This window comes from Canis aureus, chromosome 5 (assembly GCF_053574225.1).
Source record: "Canis aureus isolate CA01 chromosome 5, VMU_Caureus_v.1.0, whole genome shotgun sequence".
Lineage (NCBI taxonomy): Eukaryota > Metazoa > Chordata > Mammalia > Carnivora > Canidae > Canis > Canis aureus.
Genome location: NC_135615.1, coordinates 68,256,793 through 68,273,531, shown reverse-complemented (window position 1 = coordinate 68,273,531; position 16,739 = coordinate 68,256,793). Strand labels below are relative to the sequence as shown.

The 16,739-nt window shown below is 34.6% G+C and overlaps 1 protein-coding gene across 5 annotated transcripts in view; it reads left to right on the top strand.

Moving 5' to 3' along the window:
* Positions 1-16,739, top strand: part of PHKB (phosphorylase kinase regulatory subunit beta) — a 220,795-nt gene that overhangs the window by 2,346 nt on the left and 201,710 nt on the right. For 3 of the 5 annotated variants that reach the window (XM_077898540.1, XM_077898543.1, XM_077898541.1), the window contains exon 2: positions 77-189. The exons of 1 other annotated variant lie outside the window; for it this stretch is intronic. In XM_077898540.1, coding sequence (XP_077754666.1) covers positions 135-189 — 55 coding nt within the window. In that variant the 5' untranslated portion in view covers positions 77-134. Of the gene's footprint in view, positions 1-76; positions 190-467; positions 487-16,739 lie in introns of those variants that run through there. One more of the 5 variants, XM_077898544.1, reaches the window with a different exon arrangement.

Genomic DNA, 16,739 nt, shown 5'->3' with positions numbered 1-16,739 from the left:
ACTGCATCATGTTAATAACCACTCACACTGCTTTCAATTAATCTAACGCTGATTGCTTCTAACCTTCACTAAACAGTTTTGAAAATTGCTGTAGTTTAGCCTGCGACACTTATGATTAGAGTCAACAATTTGAAATGGCCAGCTCACCTGATGCCGTCATCTCTTCTCCTCCAGCTTTCTTAAGGTCTGGTAAGTGTGTAGACCCCAAACGGGTCACTTGGTAATTTTAAATACCTTTGTTTCTGAAGATTGATGTCAACCATGTTGGTATAATTTTTAAAAAATTTCTTCTTTGGTGGACCCAAGCCTTAGTATCATTTCTGCTGTTGTTAGGTTCAACTTTTTACTTACTGTATGTTGAGTGTGGCCTGTGGTGGTGTTTTTTAAGGCATGAGAAGGGTAAGAATGGAGATCCCGTCCTTATACCAGCTCTGTGTGACCTGAGCCTAGGAGCCACAGTGCCTGGGACCCTCAATTGTAAAATGGGTACCTATAAAGCTTCTTAAGTGACTATCATCTCCTTGCATAATGGAAATAACTTCTATAAATGAGAAATTCTTGGTTAGTGTTAGAATCATTTCCTTGCCATCAACTACCTGCAAAGTAGGTTTTTCTTTTTTAAGAGGGAGAGATGGGAGGAGGGGCGGAGAGAGAGAGAGAGAGAGAGAGAGAGAATTTTAAGCAGCTTCCATGTTCAGCATGGAGCCTGATGCGGGGCTCAATCTCATGAGCCTGAGATCATGACCTGAGCTGAGATCAAGAGTCAGACACTTAACTGACTGAGCCATCCAGGTGCTCCTGTGAAGTAGGTATTTTTATATACAGGAAGCTCACAAAGGTAAAGCATCTTGCCCCAAATCTTAGACTATTATGTTTCAAGGCTGTGTGCTTTGCCTTCCACCTCAGGCATCCTAGTATAAGGGCTAGAGGAGACATTGGCACAGTAGCTCTTAGACTGTCACGTTGAGACCCTTTGCAAGCTGGATGAAAGCTGATTGCTTCCCTGATGAGTGCCCAGGATTTGGAAGACATTTTCAAGGAAGTTCATGCATCTAAGAGAGACCACCTTTGTATTCTCATTAGGAATTCAGGTCTTTGGATGTAATCATTCTTCCTTTACAGAAGAAGAAAAGGCCTTTGTTTAGTGGCCATAGAGGTAGAATGAAGACTAAACACTTTACAGCTTTTTCCTGTAGGTAGTTACCCATCTTGGCCTTTTAAAACCTGTTCATTGTATGAACACTCTGGGAGAAACCTGTTGGCAAGAGGCTGCTTTTTGTCTCAAAAATGGCTTAAGCAGAATATTCAACCTCAAGGCTCATTAATAGGTAAATGTGTGATGAGGCAGCCCAAGCCCTGACAGTGATTCTCCCTTTATTTCCATTTAGACTTTAAATCCTATATTGGCAAGATTGAGGATTCTTCCTCAATCTTGAAATAGGAAGGAGCTTAAGGAAAAATCACAGATAAGAAAGCTCTTATTAAGGAATGAAAATGATCCTTGTCTTCAGTTGTCATCTGCTAAATAACAAAATAGTATATACTATATGATATTACAATTGATTTCTAATTTAATCTTTGAACTAAGAGAACAAGAAGACATGTATCTTTGGACTGTGTTTTCTGTAATTTAAGCACTTGGCTCTGTTTTCCATCTTGGCTTTCCTAATAATAAGGGCTTGGTGGGTTTCCAGCACTAGTAAAGTCATTCAGCAGTTATGCGGAAAGAGAATACTAAAGATACGCTTTTATGCATCAATAGTCCTGAAAATTTCAAGACATAAGGACTTAACATTATGTAGAGTGTTTTTAACATTATATAGAGTGTCTGAAGGCATATACAAGAAACATTTCCAGTGCTATGTTAAATTGAAATAAAATGCCCCAAGAAACAAAATAGAAATATACCAAACCTCACAGTTTTAAAGAGTCTTCAGGAACCAATTCCTTGTGACTTATTTTCAACATTTACACTTTTTTGGGGGAGGGGGGGCTCTTCTAACCAAAACTTAATAATGACTTTAAAAACTCCTTAAATCTTTTATCTGTTTAAAAATACTCAGAGTGATTTGCATTTATAATTTATTTACTAATTGAGAAATACTGCATTGGAAATGATTTGTTTTCTCCTTTGTGTCATTCTTTGGACATTATCATTGTACGAGAGTGTTTTAAGGAATAATTTCAGGGGTGCCTGGGTGGCTCAGTCAGTTGAGTGCCTGGCTTTTGATTTGGGCTCAGGTCATGATTTTGGGGTCCTGGGATCAAGTCCTGTGTCAGGCTCTGCACTCTGTAGGGAGTGTGCTTGAGGATTCTCTCTCCCGCTGCCCCTCCCCTGTTCATTTGCTTGCTTTCTCTCTCTCTCACTCTCACTCTCTCTAAAATCAATCAATCCTAAGAAAAAGGAATAATTTTATTTAACAATTATTTAAAAAAAAAAAAAAACAATTATTTTAAAGCATGTCCTTGGTTGACACCTGAGCTTTTCCCTGGTGCTTTTGGCTAGACACCATCCAATGTTACAAAAAATGAAAACCTTGATTGTACCTTTAATGACTACCTTGATTTTGGGAAATTAACGTCCAATGTACCTAGATTGTTTTATGCATTGTTAACCCTCTTTATTTCTCCTGAATTTATTTCTACTATTTTGTCTTTGTTCTACCCTATGCTGAATTTGTTGTGTGCCCTGCATTTCTGTGTGTGCATGCTTAAGTTGTGCTCTGACTGCTAATGTGTCTATATGTGCTGTGGTTGAATATGATTTATTTGGTTTCCACTACTTAAATCCAAAGAGATACCTGGAGGTCCCAGTTTTTCTTTAAAGAACCTTGGAGTAAAATGTACAAGACCATGAATTTATAGGCAAACTCCACCAGCAAAATAAGGTATGGAATTAGGAAAGGAGTGTAGCATTCAGTACCTCATATTGCCTCCATTTTTCATGTGACTAGTACAGTTATGCAATATGTTAGGTTAACAGAGCTAGTCAGCAATAGCAGTCACGGTGGTATTGCGGTTGAATTATTTGTGGTAATTGTTATAGCATTTTGCAATGAGATAAGAAATGTCTTGGTATTTTTAGTTTTATTCTTAGATAATAGTTTTAGAAGTTACTCTTTCCTAAAATGAAGTATCTCTATCTTAGCTCCCTAAGCTTATCACCATCTAAGTGAGTTTATCAGCTTAAGACTTGCATTTTTTCCTGATGTCTTTTTAGGTTCTTTGATTAATTTCCTTTTTTAATTTCATTTTATAAGCATATCAGTACTTGGTAAAATTTTATTATATATTCTGGGCATAACTCAACTCTTTATTTTACATATCTGACACCCTTCTTTTTTAGCCATTATTTGATAGCCCTGTCTTCAGCCTAATTTAACAATTAATCAAAAAGTTTCTTGTGGTTTTACGAGATCACATACCTGGGCTCTTAGGCCACTGTGAGCCCCTTTTAAAAGCCTAAGAAAAGTATACATTTTGTATTCAACTAAACCTAAATCTTATCCTGGCTTTGTTCTTTACTGTTTGATCTTGAACAAGTTACTTTACATCTGGTGCCTGGCTCTTGATTTGGGCTCAGGTCATGATTTTAAGGTCCTGGGATCAAGTCCTGTGTCAGGCTCTGCACTGTGTAGGGAGTACAGGTAATACCTCAGGTAATACCTGAGAATTGGCTTCTTTTTCTATAAAAATAAGGGTAATAAAACCTACCTGGAAGGATTATTATGAGAATTAAATAAGGTGTTACACACAAAACACTTGATGTTTAGTAGCTGCCCAATAAATTTTAGTTCTTATCTTTCCTAACATGGTCTTTTACAATATTGCTGATAAGGTATTTAAGAATAGGACTTCTGCAAAAACAGATAAGGTTGCTTATCTCTCTTATTTTTATATCTATGATCTAGGTAGCCATTTGATTAAGAAAACTTGTCATACTAAAACGCAATTAGCTTAAATTTGATTACCCATTATCTAGTTCTCATTTGATTCCAATTCCATTTCATTTTTGTCAATAATCAGAAGTCTAAAGAAATTCTTTATTACAGTTTCCATGGAAACTCCTGTCAGAGAGTAGGGAGAGCAGTCATTATTTTATGTACAGTTAGAGGTTATTTTTATCTTCTATAGGGTATGCAATGGGTTCCCTTCAAGTGGGATGGAATTTTCAGAAACACTTGTAAAGTGTATCCTGCTGGGAGCTCTGATCTCTTCTTAGGAGGTCCCGCCCTATAATCTTAAAAGATTTAAGAAATAGAGGCCATATGATGTGGCTTAACTCTCCTGGCATGAATCTCATTGACCTTAAAGCTTGCTTTCTTTTTGTATCATTATCCTCAGCAGACATGATGCTTTAGATTCTATAAGTGAAATAGTTTCATGAGGAGTACAACGTCTTATTCTCACTGTTTCAGATTGTTACAGAATACTCACATTGGGCATCCCAAAATCTGTTTTCCTCTTCATGTTTTCTTTATCTTCAGTCGTCTGTGAGGCAAGAGAAAGGATAGGAGGAACTTTCACAATTCCTAATTCTGATCCAGGTGCCTACTAAACATTTCCAAATGGGTGTATGATGGGCATCTCAAATGAAACCTGGCCAAAACCGAACTCTTATATCTAACTCCTGTTCCTACCCCAAATATGCACCTCCTTAATCTTCTTCATCTCAGTAAACTAAACCATTATTCTTCCAGCTGTTCAAGCTAAAGATACAGAGGTTATTCCATTTTTCTTCATCTTTTTTTATTCAGTTCATTTGTAAATCCTTTCTACTCCATCTCCAAAAATGTATACCAAAATCTGTCTATTTTTCTCCATCTGTACTCCTGCCTCTTTAGATTAAGCCACTTTCATCTCTGATCTAAACTACTGAGATAGCCTGGAAAGAACTCACATTCTTGCCTGAGTACAATCTGTTCTCCACCCAACAGTGAGAAGATTCTTTTAAACATATAAGTCAGATCATGTCACTTTCCTGTGATCATTTATTATCTTTAAGCATAAAATCCACAGTCCCTTCCCTTGGGTGACCCAAGGCACTTGGCTGTTGCCTATCTCTGTAATCTTCTCATGGAATACTCCATTCCTCACCCATTGCTCTTCAGCTATGCTGACTTGTTTTGGTTGCTTAAGACTCCATTTTGTTTCACTTAGGCTTCCTGTGATAGCTAGTTCCTCTGCCTAGAAAGCTCTGTATCCTGGTGTTTGGTAGTGTGTGCTTGTCCCTTTTGGTTGTCTTTTAGGTTCTCATCTTAAACTTAAGTATCCTTTTCTGTCTATCCAATCTCAATGGCCCCAAGACACATCACTCTTAATTCTAATGCTCTGTAGTATACTTCTCACTATTTGATATTTTTCTCTTGCCTGTCACATATGAGAGAAGAGATCTCATCTGTTTTGTCCTCTCCTGTATCCCTAGAGCCTAGAAGAGGTCTTGGAGCATAATATATGTTCAGTAAATCATATTGTTTAAAAAATTGTATCACTTATCACACCTGAGTCCCTCCTGCCCCTTTTGAAAGACTGTCATCATGTGTTTACTATACAGACTTTAGACTCATACTACTAGGCTCAGATTCCAGTATGATACTTATAAACTATTTGAATTGTTTTTTTATCTACTTTCCCTCATTGGGTAGTAGAGATAATAGTATTTCCTTCCTAAGTTATTTTGTGAAGGTAAAATAATGCCTGTGAAGTACCTGGTGGTTGTAGTAGTGGTACTAATATAATAACAATAAAGATTATAATGTTGATGACAGCAGTGACTAATTTAGTAGTTAATTTTTATTAAGTATTCACTATGTGAAAAGCAGTGTTGTTTTCAGTGCTTTTCATTTAAATCTCACAGCAATTCTTTGCCGTAGGTACTATTACTTCTCTCTTGAAAAAAAAAAAAAAGAAGTAAATTCACATAAAGTCATGAAGCTGTGATACAGACTCTGGCAGAACTACTGCTAACCACTGCTGCCTTCCTCTTCTTCATTATGTATAATGCCTAAGTGTTCCACAAATGAATGGCAGTGATTATTGTTTGTATCTTGGTTATGTTCACAGCTCTTCTCTCACTCATTTCAGATTAACTAATGTTTATGGGGTTCTCTAATGTCATAGGAAGTTTGTAATATATAATACTGGTTTTGGAGAGCTCATAGCCTAATGGAATTTTGTGTAGAGCTAAAGGTGACTTTAGTGCTCTTGTATACATAGAATCTCTATCTCTCTCTTGGACTATTTCCTACTTAACTTTGCTGCCTAAGCCCTCATCTGCCCTCATACCACCTCCAGCAAGCAACGTTCTACAAGCTCCTATCTGGATGATTTTTCTAAAACAAAAACTGACCTGTTATTTTTTTACTTAATACCACTCATCAGCTCCCCATCTCTTGCACCATTAGTGTGGGACTTTAGTGAAATCTTCTCTGGAAGTAACATTTGAACCAAAGGAGGAAGTAGAAATCAAATGAAAATTTAGGGTGAAGAGGGTTCTAGGCTATGATCCTGGATAGATAGAGCTGGACATTGGAGGAGCATTGAAAAGGCCAAAGAACAAAGCATTGTGAATGACAGGAATAGGAGAGAGAAGATGACTGAGATGGGCTGACCATTGGAAGCCTTGAAGATACTTTGGTTTTATTGTAAATGAGAGGGAAAGCTATTGAAAATTTGAGGTAATACAGTGATAAGACCAAGTAACATTTTATGAAGATCCTCTGGCTACTAAGTGAAAAATAGTTTGGAGAGTGGGAGAAGACAGGGAGTAGCTGATGGCAGACACCATGTGTTATATGTCTGTTTCTGACACTTAACACAGGAACACAGGGTACAATGCCAGACATGTAGGTCACTCAGTCCATGTTGGGTGATGAATGTCTATGAAAGGGCAGATATTGGCTCTGTCATCAGTCCAGATTCAGAAAATGTGATCACCTAGGGCAGCTCTGGTGGCTCAGTGGTTTAGCGCCGCCTTCAGCCCAGGGCATAATCTTGAAGACCCGGGATCAAGTCCCACATCAGGCTCCCTGCATGGAGCCTGCTTCTTCCTCTGCCTGTGTCTCTGCCTCTCTCTGTGTGTCTCTCATGAAAAAATAAATAAAATCTTAAAAAAAAAAAAGAAAATGTGATCACCTTGATTATGCATTAGAATCCATTTACCATTTATCACATAATTTTTGACTCAACAGACTTTTAGAATTCAACAGAAGATTTCCTGTGTGTGTGTGTATATATATACACACATATACATATATATAGTAAATTCTTATAAATCTTATTCTTATGTCATTATAATCTTTGTCCGTATTTTAAAATGACAGATTGGCCATTCTATTTCTGAAAAATAATCTGCAAAATTTTGCTAGGTTCTGCTGTATCTTTTCTTGGTTCAGACTGAAAAATGCATATAGCATTTGATTTACCTGTTAATAGATACTGGGTTTGTGACAGATATAAATATTTTATTTTTACTAGTAAACACATAATAGAATATGTCTTTTAAGATTTTGAGGGAGGTTTATTTTTAAATCTCTAGGTAGAAAACAGAAATTGTAACTGTTGATATAAACCTGGTTTTGAAAAATTAGTAAATGCTTTTTGATCATTCATTATAGTTTTCTGTGATGTGTTTTTAATAAATTCATACTTGTTCTCATTTTTGTCACATTAGGATTTGGCTGCATTGGTTAGAAGTAGTTTTTAAAAGATGAAAAAACTTGTTCCTATTTTCTATTTTCTTCCTTTTTTTCTTATAGATTTTATTAGTTACTTTTTACCAACAATGATATGACTACACCTTCATCCTTTAAAGCCAATTATTCATTTTTAATTTTTTGATTTCATAGCTTTCTTCTCTTGCAGTTCATATTTCACGAATTTCTTGAGGAAGTTGCTTTTTATAGATGAATGGTGATTTCCAGAAACCAGTGTGAATCTTCTTATGTGTATAATTGAAATTGGCCATTTTTATAGGTTCTGATATATGTCTCGTGTTCTTGGTTGTCTTTCAAATATACAGCATTAGTTTTTAACTTGTTACATAAAAATTTTAAAAGCTTATTGTTGTATTTGCTAATAAGCAATAATAAATCTGTAACCTCACACCATATCCATGGCCTGCCTTTTTGGCTTTTAAGATTCAAGTCTTATAGCTCAGGACTAAATTTTTGCAAATATATAGATCTTACTCATGGAGATGAACAGCCATGATGTTGTTATTTGGTAACAGACTGAGTCTTATTGCTAAAGCTGTGCAGGTAATCTGACAAGGACAAGCCCAGGGTTTGGGATTGGACAGTTGAGCTTTGGACAGTATTTTATCGCATACGTTTCTGATATATTTTGAACATACTCGTATCATGTGCTTAACTTGTTATTTTCTGTTACATTTCTATCTTCGCTTTGGAGGTGAACCAGTGAAGAATTTTTTGTGTATTTGAATTCTTTTTCTTTATGTGGTTCAATTAATTTTAAGCTTGGTCATAAATATCTGATAATTTCTTCTAGTTATAAAAAATCAGTTTGCCATAAACATGACCTTGGCTTGCTGTGGCTTTAATCAGTGTACTGTTTTTTTCTGTGAAGTTTTTAGCTTTATGGGCAGATGTTTGTTAGTTTTTGAAATTTACATCTGAACTTTTAACAGTTTCTAATTTATAGTGATTTCAGTCTCATCTTTTTTTTTCTTTCTTCTAAATATATTCTTTCATGAATTTGCATCTGTAACCAAATGGCAGTTGTACAGAGTTAATTCTTCAGAAATTAACGATTAAGGAATAAACCTCTAAACCTACTGTGATCTTTTATTTTAAATATTTTGATATAAGCATTTACTGATCATATGATAATGGAAATTTTGGCATGTCTCAAGTAACTCTTGTGTGTGAATGAGAGAGTATGTGTGGGTATAATTTGACCACAGACCTTGCTATCTTAATGTAGGTTGTATTACCATGTCCTCTCTCCTTAAGTAAAAACATTTTATCTAGTAAGATTTGAACAACAGAACATCCTATGGCCAAGTGATTTCAAGGTCGGCAGCACTGTTGGGTTTTTGTTTTTTGTTGTTCTGTTTTGTTTTTCATTTTTTTCCCCAAAATTTTATTTATTTATTTGTTTATTTTATTTTATTATTTTTTTTTGTTTGTTTATTTTAGAGAACAGGTAGGGGTGAAAATATTGGTGGAAGAATCCAGCCACCTGATGACTCCAAAATTTATTTAAATATAGTATCCATGACCCATGTTTCCAGAGAATTTAAAACATTGGTTTCCATTGACCACACAATCCAATTCCAAAGAATCACATACTTAAATGTTCTTTTTTTTTTTTTTTACTTATATGTTCTTTTATGGACTTGACACAGAAGGAGGAGGAGGAAAGAGGAAGGACCAAAATAGTTCATAGTGATAATGTAAATAGGCTTGTTGTGTGTGTGTGTGTGTGTGTGTGTGTGTGTGTGTACTGAGAAAACAAGAGTCAGAGGCCTAACTAGCTGAGCCACCCAGGTGCCCCAGCACTCAATAGTTTTTGACTAGGTTGGTATTATAGATTTGGTTAGGTAACTTCATCTGGAAATTCATACTAAGAAATCTGGAGCTCTAGAGAAAATGTAGTAAACATCAATGAGGCTTTGTTCATGATGTGGCATAGGAAATAAAGCCATGCCTTACTAGGTGACCTTTTAGACTTCAACTTTCATACTTCTAAATACATTTTAAAACATAACTTATTTAAAAATAATTATTTAAAAATGTTCTCTAAACATAATTTATTTGGTATTATGCTATTCTTTGGTAGAGTGTATTAATCATTTCAGTTGATACATTTCTGCTAGGATGAGAGTTTTTCTGTTCAATTGTGTTTCTTTTAAATGGGCTACTGATGACAATGAAGTTTTCATGTTAAATATTTGTAATATTTAATATATTTATATAATTCTTTATATCAAGAGCTTATTTTCTTAATTTACATATTTCTGAGTGATTATCTTTGCTTGATGGACTCTTCTTATTAGTATTTATTTTATTGTGGTATAATTGATATATAACATCTTAGTTTCAGGTGTATAACATAATGATTAAGTATTTGTATACGCTGCCAATTTATCACCACAATAAGTTATCATTCGTTACCATAGAAAATTACAAATTTTTTTTTTTGTTACTGGGATTTCTAGATTTATTCTCTTAGCAATTCTCAAATACAAATACAGTATTGACCAGAGTCACCATGCTGTGTAATACACCACCATGACTCTTTTGTTGTAGGATGTTTTTATCTTCACCCATTTTGCTTACCCCCATACTCCTTCTCCCCTTTGGCAACCACTGACCTGTTCTCTGTATCTATGACTTTTCGTTTTTTCGTTTGTTTTTTAGATTCCACATACAAGTGAAATCATACAGTATTTGTCTTTGTTTGACATTTCACTAAGCATAATACCCTCAAGGTCCAACTGTGTTGTTGCAAAAGGCAAGATTTCATCCTTTTTTTATGACTGAATTAAAAACTCCATACAAGTACAACTCCTTTGAATAATACATCTCCGTTGTGTGTGTGTGTGTGTGTACCACAATTTATGCATTCATCCGTGATGAACTCTTAGGTTGTTTCTAGATCTTGGTTCTTATAAATAATTCTCCAGTGCACATGGCAATATATTTATCTTTTTAAATTAGTGTTTTTGTTTTCTTTGGATTAATATCCAGAAGTGGAATTGCTGGATCATATGATAGTTCTTTTTTTTATTTTCGAGGAATCTGCATACTGTTTTCTACAGTACCTGAACCAATTTAATTCCCATCAACAGTGCACAAGTGTTTCCTCTTCTCAACATCCTCGCTAACACTTGTTTTGTCTTGCCTTTTCAATAATAGTTATTTTAATATATGTGAGATGATATCTCATTATAGTTTTGATTTGCATTTCCCTGATAATTAGTGATATTGAGCATCTTTTCATGTGTCTGTTAGCCATGTGGATGTCTTCTTTGGAAAAATGTGTATACAGATCCTCTGCCCATTTTTTTAATTGGATTGGTTTTTTTGGTGTTGAATTGTAGGAGTTCTTTATGCATTCTAGATACTAACCCTTTATTGGATATTATTTGCAAATATTTTCTTTCACTGAGCAGGTTTCCTTTTCATTTGATCTCCTTTGCTGTACAGAAGCTTTTTAGTCTGTTGTAGTTCCACTTATTTGTTTCTTCTTTGTTGCTTTTGCTTTCAGAGTCCGATTCAAAATATTGTCATTGTGACTTATGTCAGGCTTATTGCCTGTCTTTTCTTCTAGGAATTTCATGTTTTCAGGTCTTAAATTCAAGTCTTTAATCCCTTTTGAGCTAATTTTTGTATATAGTATAAGATAGTTTAGTTTATTTGTTTCTTCCTTTCTTTGTTTTATTTAAACATGTGGCTGTCCAGGTGTCCCAACACCATTTATTGAAGAGACTGCCCTTTTCCCATTGTGTAGTTTTGGCTCTCTTGTCATAAATTAATTGACCATATATGTATGATTTTATTTCGGGCTCTCTATTCTGTTCCATTGATCTGTGTTTCTTTTCTTATGAAAATACAATATTGTTTTGATTACTATAACTTTGTAATATAGTTTGCAATCAGAGATCATGATACATCTAGTTTCATTGTTCTTTTTGAAGATTGTATTTTCTATTTATGTTTTTTTTGTGTTACTATACAAATTATAGGATTGTTTTTTTCTTTTTTGTGAAAAATGTCATTGGAATTTTTATAGGGATTGTATTGAATCTGTAGATTACTTTAGGTAATATGGATATTTTAAAATATTCTTCTCATGAGCACAGAATATCTTTCCACTTATTTGTGTCTTCTTTGATTTCTTTCATTTAATGTCTTGTAGTTTTTCTAGTGTTCACATCTTTCACCTCCTCAGTTAAATTATTTGTAGGCATTTTCTCCTTTTTGATGCAACTGTAAATGGCATTGTTTTCTTAATTTCTTTTTCTAACTCATTATTAGGTATGAAAACACAACTGATTTTAGGATATGAATCTTACGATAGTTTTTGGTGATGTCTTCAGGGTTTTAGTGTATAAAATCATGTCATCCACAGATAATGACAGTTTTACTTCTTTTCCAGTTTAGTTTCCTCTTATTTCTTTTAATTGCTTAATTGCTCTGGTTAAGACTTCTAATACTATGTTGAATTAAAGTGCCAAGACTGGGGATCCCTGGGTGGCGCAGCTGTTTAGCACCTGCTTTGGCCCAGGGTGCGATCCTGGAGACCTAGGATCAAATCCCATGTCGGGCTCCCGGTGCATGGAGCCTGCTTCTCCCTCTGCCTGTGTCTCTGCCTCTTTCTCTCTCTCTGTGTGTGACTATCATAAATTAAAAAAAAAAAAAAAAAAAGTGCCAAGACTGGGTATCTGTTTTATTCTGGTCTTACAGGAGGAGGTTTTAGCTTTTCACAATTGAATATGATGTTGGCTGTGGGCTCATCAAATGGACCTTTATTATTTTGAAGTACATTTCCTCTATATCCATTTTATTAAGTTTTTATCATAAATGGGTATTGAATTTGTAAAATGCTTTTTCTGCATCTGTTGATATGATCATCTGATGTTTATCCTTCCTCTTATTAATGTGATGTATCGCGCTGATTGATTTGTGAATATCAAACTGTTCTGGTATTCATTTGATTGTGGTGAATGACTTTGTTGTTGAGGTGCTTTGTTAATATTTTGTTGAGGATTTTGTATCTTTGTTCTTTGGAAATATTGGCCTATAGTTTTCTTCTTTTTTTGTTGTGTCTTTGGTTTTGATATTAGGGTAATGCTTACTTCATAGAATGAATTTTGATGCTTTCCCTCATCTTCAATTTTTTGGAATGGTTTAGGAAGAAGAGATATTAACTCTTCTTAAATGTTTGATAGGATTTACCTATGAAGCCATCTGGTCCTGGACATTTTTCTTTGGGAGGATTTTGATTAGTGATTCAATCACTTGAAGATTGTGTTTCTAGGAATTTATCTGTTTCTTCTAGCTTGTCTAATTTGTTGGCATGAAATTGGTCATAGTAGGCTCTTAGGATTCTTTTGTATTTTTCTGATTTATTTGAGCCCCCTGTTTTTCCTTAGTGGGTCTAGCTAAAGGTTTGTTTTATTTTTTTGAAAGAAACCACTTAGTTTCATTCATGTTTTCTATTTTCTTTTAAAACCTTTATTTTATTTATTTAAAGTCTTATCTTTATTATGGGCTCCCTTCTACTAACTTTTGGTTTTGTTTATTCTTCTTTTTCTAATTCCTTTAGGTTTAAAGTTAGAGTGTTTATTTGAGATTTTTCTTTTTTTTTTTTTTTTTTTTTTTTTGAGGCAAGCCTTAATCATTATGAACTTTTTTTTTTTAAAGATTTTATTTTATTTTTTTATTCATGGGAGACACAGAGAGAGAGAGAGAGAGGCAGAGACACAGGCAGAGGGAGAAGCAGGCTCCATGCAGGGAGCCTTACATGGGACTTGATCCCAGGTCTCCAGGATCAGGCCCTGAGCTGAAGGTGGTGCTAAACCGCTGAGCCACCTGGGCTGCCCTACATTATGAACTTCTTATTTAAAACTACTTTTGCTACCTCATTGACTTTGGTATGTTGTATTCCCATTTTCATTTGTTTCAAGGTAATTTTTGATTCATTCTTTCTGTGTTGACCCCTTTGTTGTTGAATAGCATGTTGTTTATTATTCACGTATTTGTGATTTTTCCGGTTTTCTTCTTGTTATGTTATTGTAGTTTGATGTCATTATGTTTATAAGAGATGCTTGATATTATTTCAGTCTTCTTAAATTTATTGAGACTCGTATTGTGGCCTAACATATAATCTAGCCTGGAGAATGTTCCATGGGACACATGTGCCCTTGAGAAGAATGTTTATTCTGCTGCTTTTGAATGGAATGTTCTGTATATAGCCATTAAGTCCATCTGGTCTAATGTGTCATTTAAAGCCAGTGTTTTCTTATTGTTTTTTTATCTGGAGGATCTATCCATTGATGTAAATGGAGTATTAATATTCTTTGATATTGTATTGCTATCAATTTTTTTCACTTGAGTGTGATAATATCTGTTTTATATTTTTAGGTATTCCTGTGTTGATTGCATAAATAATTACAAAAGTTTTATCCTTTTGTTACAGTGACCCTTTTTATTATATAATGTGCATCTTTGTCTATTATTACATTCTTACTGTATTTTTTTCAGATATAAGTATAACTACCTCATCTTTGTTTTCATTTTCATGAAATATCTTTTTCCATTCCTTCACTTCTGGTCTTGTATCCTTATATCTGAGGTTAGTCTGTTGTACACAGCATAAAGATGATTGTTTATGCATAAAAACAGCATAAAAAAAGATTGTTTTTTTACTCATTCAGTCACATCTGTGTCTTTTGATTGGCATATTTAGGCCATTGATATTTATTTGTTTGTTTGTTTGTTTAAGATTTTATTTATTTAGTCATGAGAGGCAGAGAGAGAGAGACAGAGAGAGGGGCAGAGGAAGAAGCAGGCTCCATGCAGGGAGCCCGATGTGGGACTCCATCCTGGGTCTCCAGGATCAGGCCCTGCCTGAAGGCAGATGCTCAACCGCTGAGCCACCCAGGGATCCCGGCCATTAATATTTAAAGCAATTATTGATAGATATGTACTAAATGCCATTGTGTTAATTGTTTTCTGGCTGTTTTGTAGTTCCTTTCTTCTTCTTTTGTAGTTTCCTTCTTCTCTTGCTTTTTTCATTTGTGGTATGATATTTTTCTTTAGTGTTATGTTTATATTCCCTTCTCATTGTTTTATATATTTACCATAGTTTTTAAATTTTGTGTTGACTATTAGGCTCACATACAATATCCTGTATATATAACAATATTTTGGAGTAATAGCAAGTTATGTTTAAATGCATTCTAAAACTACGTATATACTCCCCTCATACTTTTTAATAATTTTGATGTCACATTTTACATCTTTTTGTTTTGTATATTTCCTAATTATTGTAGTTATTGTCATTTTTACTACTTTTGACTTTTAACATTCATACTAGCTTTATAAATGATTAACCCATTATTTTTTACCATTTTAAATATTTACCAATAAGTTTTTTACTTTCATGTTTTCTTGTTCCTAATTAGTGCCCTTTCTTTTAAGTTTAAGGTAGTCTCTTTAACATTGCTTGTAAGGTCAGTTTAGTAGTGATGAACTCCTTTAGCTTTTGCTTGTCTAGAATACTTTTTTTATTTCTCTTTGAATTCTGAATGTTAAGCTTGCCAGATAGAGTAGTTTTCATTGCAAATTTCTTCCTTCCAGCCACCCCTTTCTGGCCTATAGTGTTTCTGTTGACAATCTTCTGGGTGTTGCATTGTATGTCAGAAGTCTCTATAGTTTGCTTAAAGATGTTATCTAAAATTCTTTTTTTCTTTAAAGATTTTATTTATTTGAGAGAGAGCAAGAAAGAGAAAACACAAGTGGGGTGAGGGGCAGCAGGAGAAGCAGAGTCCACCCCACTGAGCAGGGAACCTGATATGAGGCTTGATTCTGGGACTCTGATATCATTACCTGAACTGAAGGCAGATTCTTAACTGACTAAGCCACCTAGGTGCCTCAAAGATTTTATTTTTAAGTAATCTCTACACCCACTGTGGGACTCAACCCTAAGATCAAGAGTTAGTGTGCTTTATTGACTGATTCAGCCAGGTTCATTTAAGATTCTCTATCTTTAATTTTTGACATTTTAATTATAATGTGTTTTGGTGTGGTTCTCTTTGGGTTCATCTTAATTGCAGCTCTCTAGGCTTCCTGGAGCGTGATGTCTGTTTATTTCTCTAGGTTAGGTAAGTTTTTTTGCCGTTATTTCTTTAAGTTTTTAGTCATTTTCCTGCTTCTCTTTCTGGCACTTCTATAATAATATTATTACATTTGATGTTGTCCCATAGGTCCCTTAAGCTGTCTGTACTTTTTAAAATAATTTTTTTTCTGCTTTTTTTTGGTGAATTCCAGTGCCTGTCTTTTATCTCACTGATCCTTTCTTCTAGTTTATCTAGTCTGATTTGAATCCCTCTAGTGTGTTTTTTAATTCATTTATTATATTTTTTGGTTTTGTGGCTTTTGTTGGGTATTTTTTTTCTCTCCTCCACCTCCCCTCCCCCGACCCCTCTCTTTATCTCTCTTTTTCTTTCTTCTTATTTGGTACTTTTAATATTCCCTGTCTGTTTAAGTTCTCTCTATATACGTGCATTCTTGCCTCGAGTTCAGCTTTATGATAATTACTATGCACTCTTTGTTAGATTAATTACCTATCTTTGCTTCATTAAGGTTTTTTTCAGAGGTTTCATTTTGTTTTGTTTGGAACATACTCTTTTATTCTCTCATTTTATTGATTCTGTTTGTTTCTATGTATTAGATAAGCAGCTACCTCTCCCAGTCTTGGCCTAGTTGCCTCATGTAGGAGAGGAACCTTATGGTTCAACCTTGCCCCAGCTCTTAGTTGTCACTCAATCCTTTGTGATCGTCTAAGCAGTTTGATTTATTCTTGACTGGTCCCAGTTGTTGAGGACTGTCAAGACCTGTCAGTATTCCAAAGGGAGGGATCTCAGTCAGCACCTAGGTTTAGGCTGAATGGGTGCCAGACCTTCAGGCAGCAACCTTTAAAGCATTCAAATATATATAGTCTTGTGGGAATGCAGTTATAAACCTTGGTAGCTTCCTGTCCTGGACATC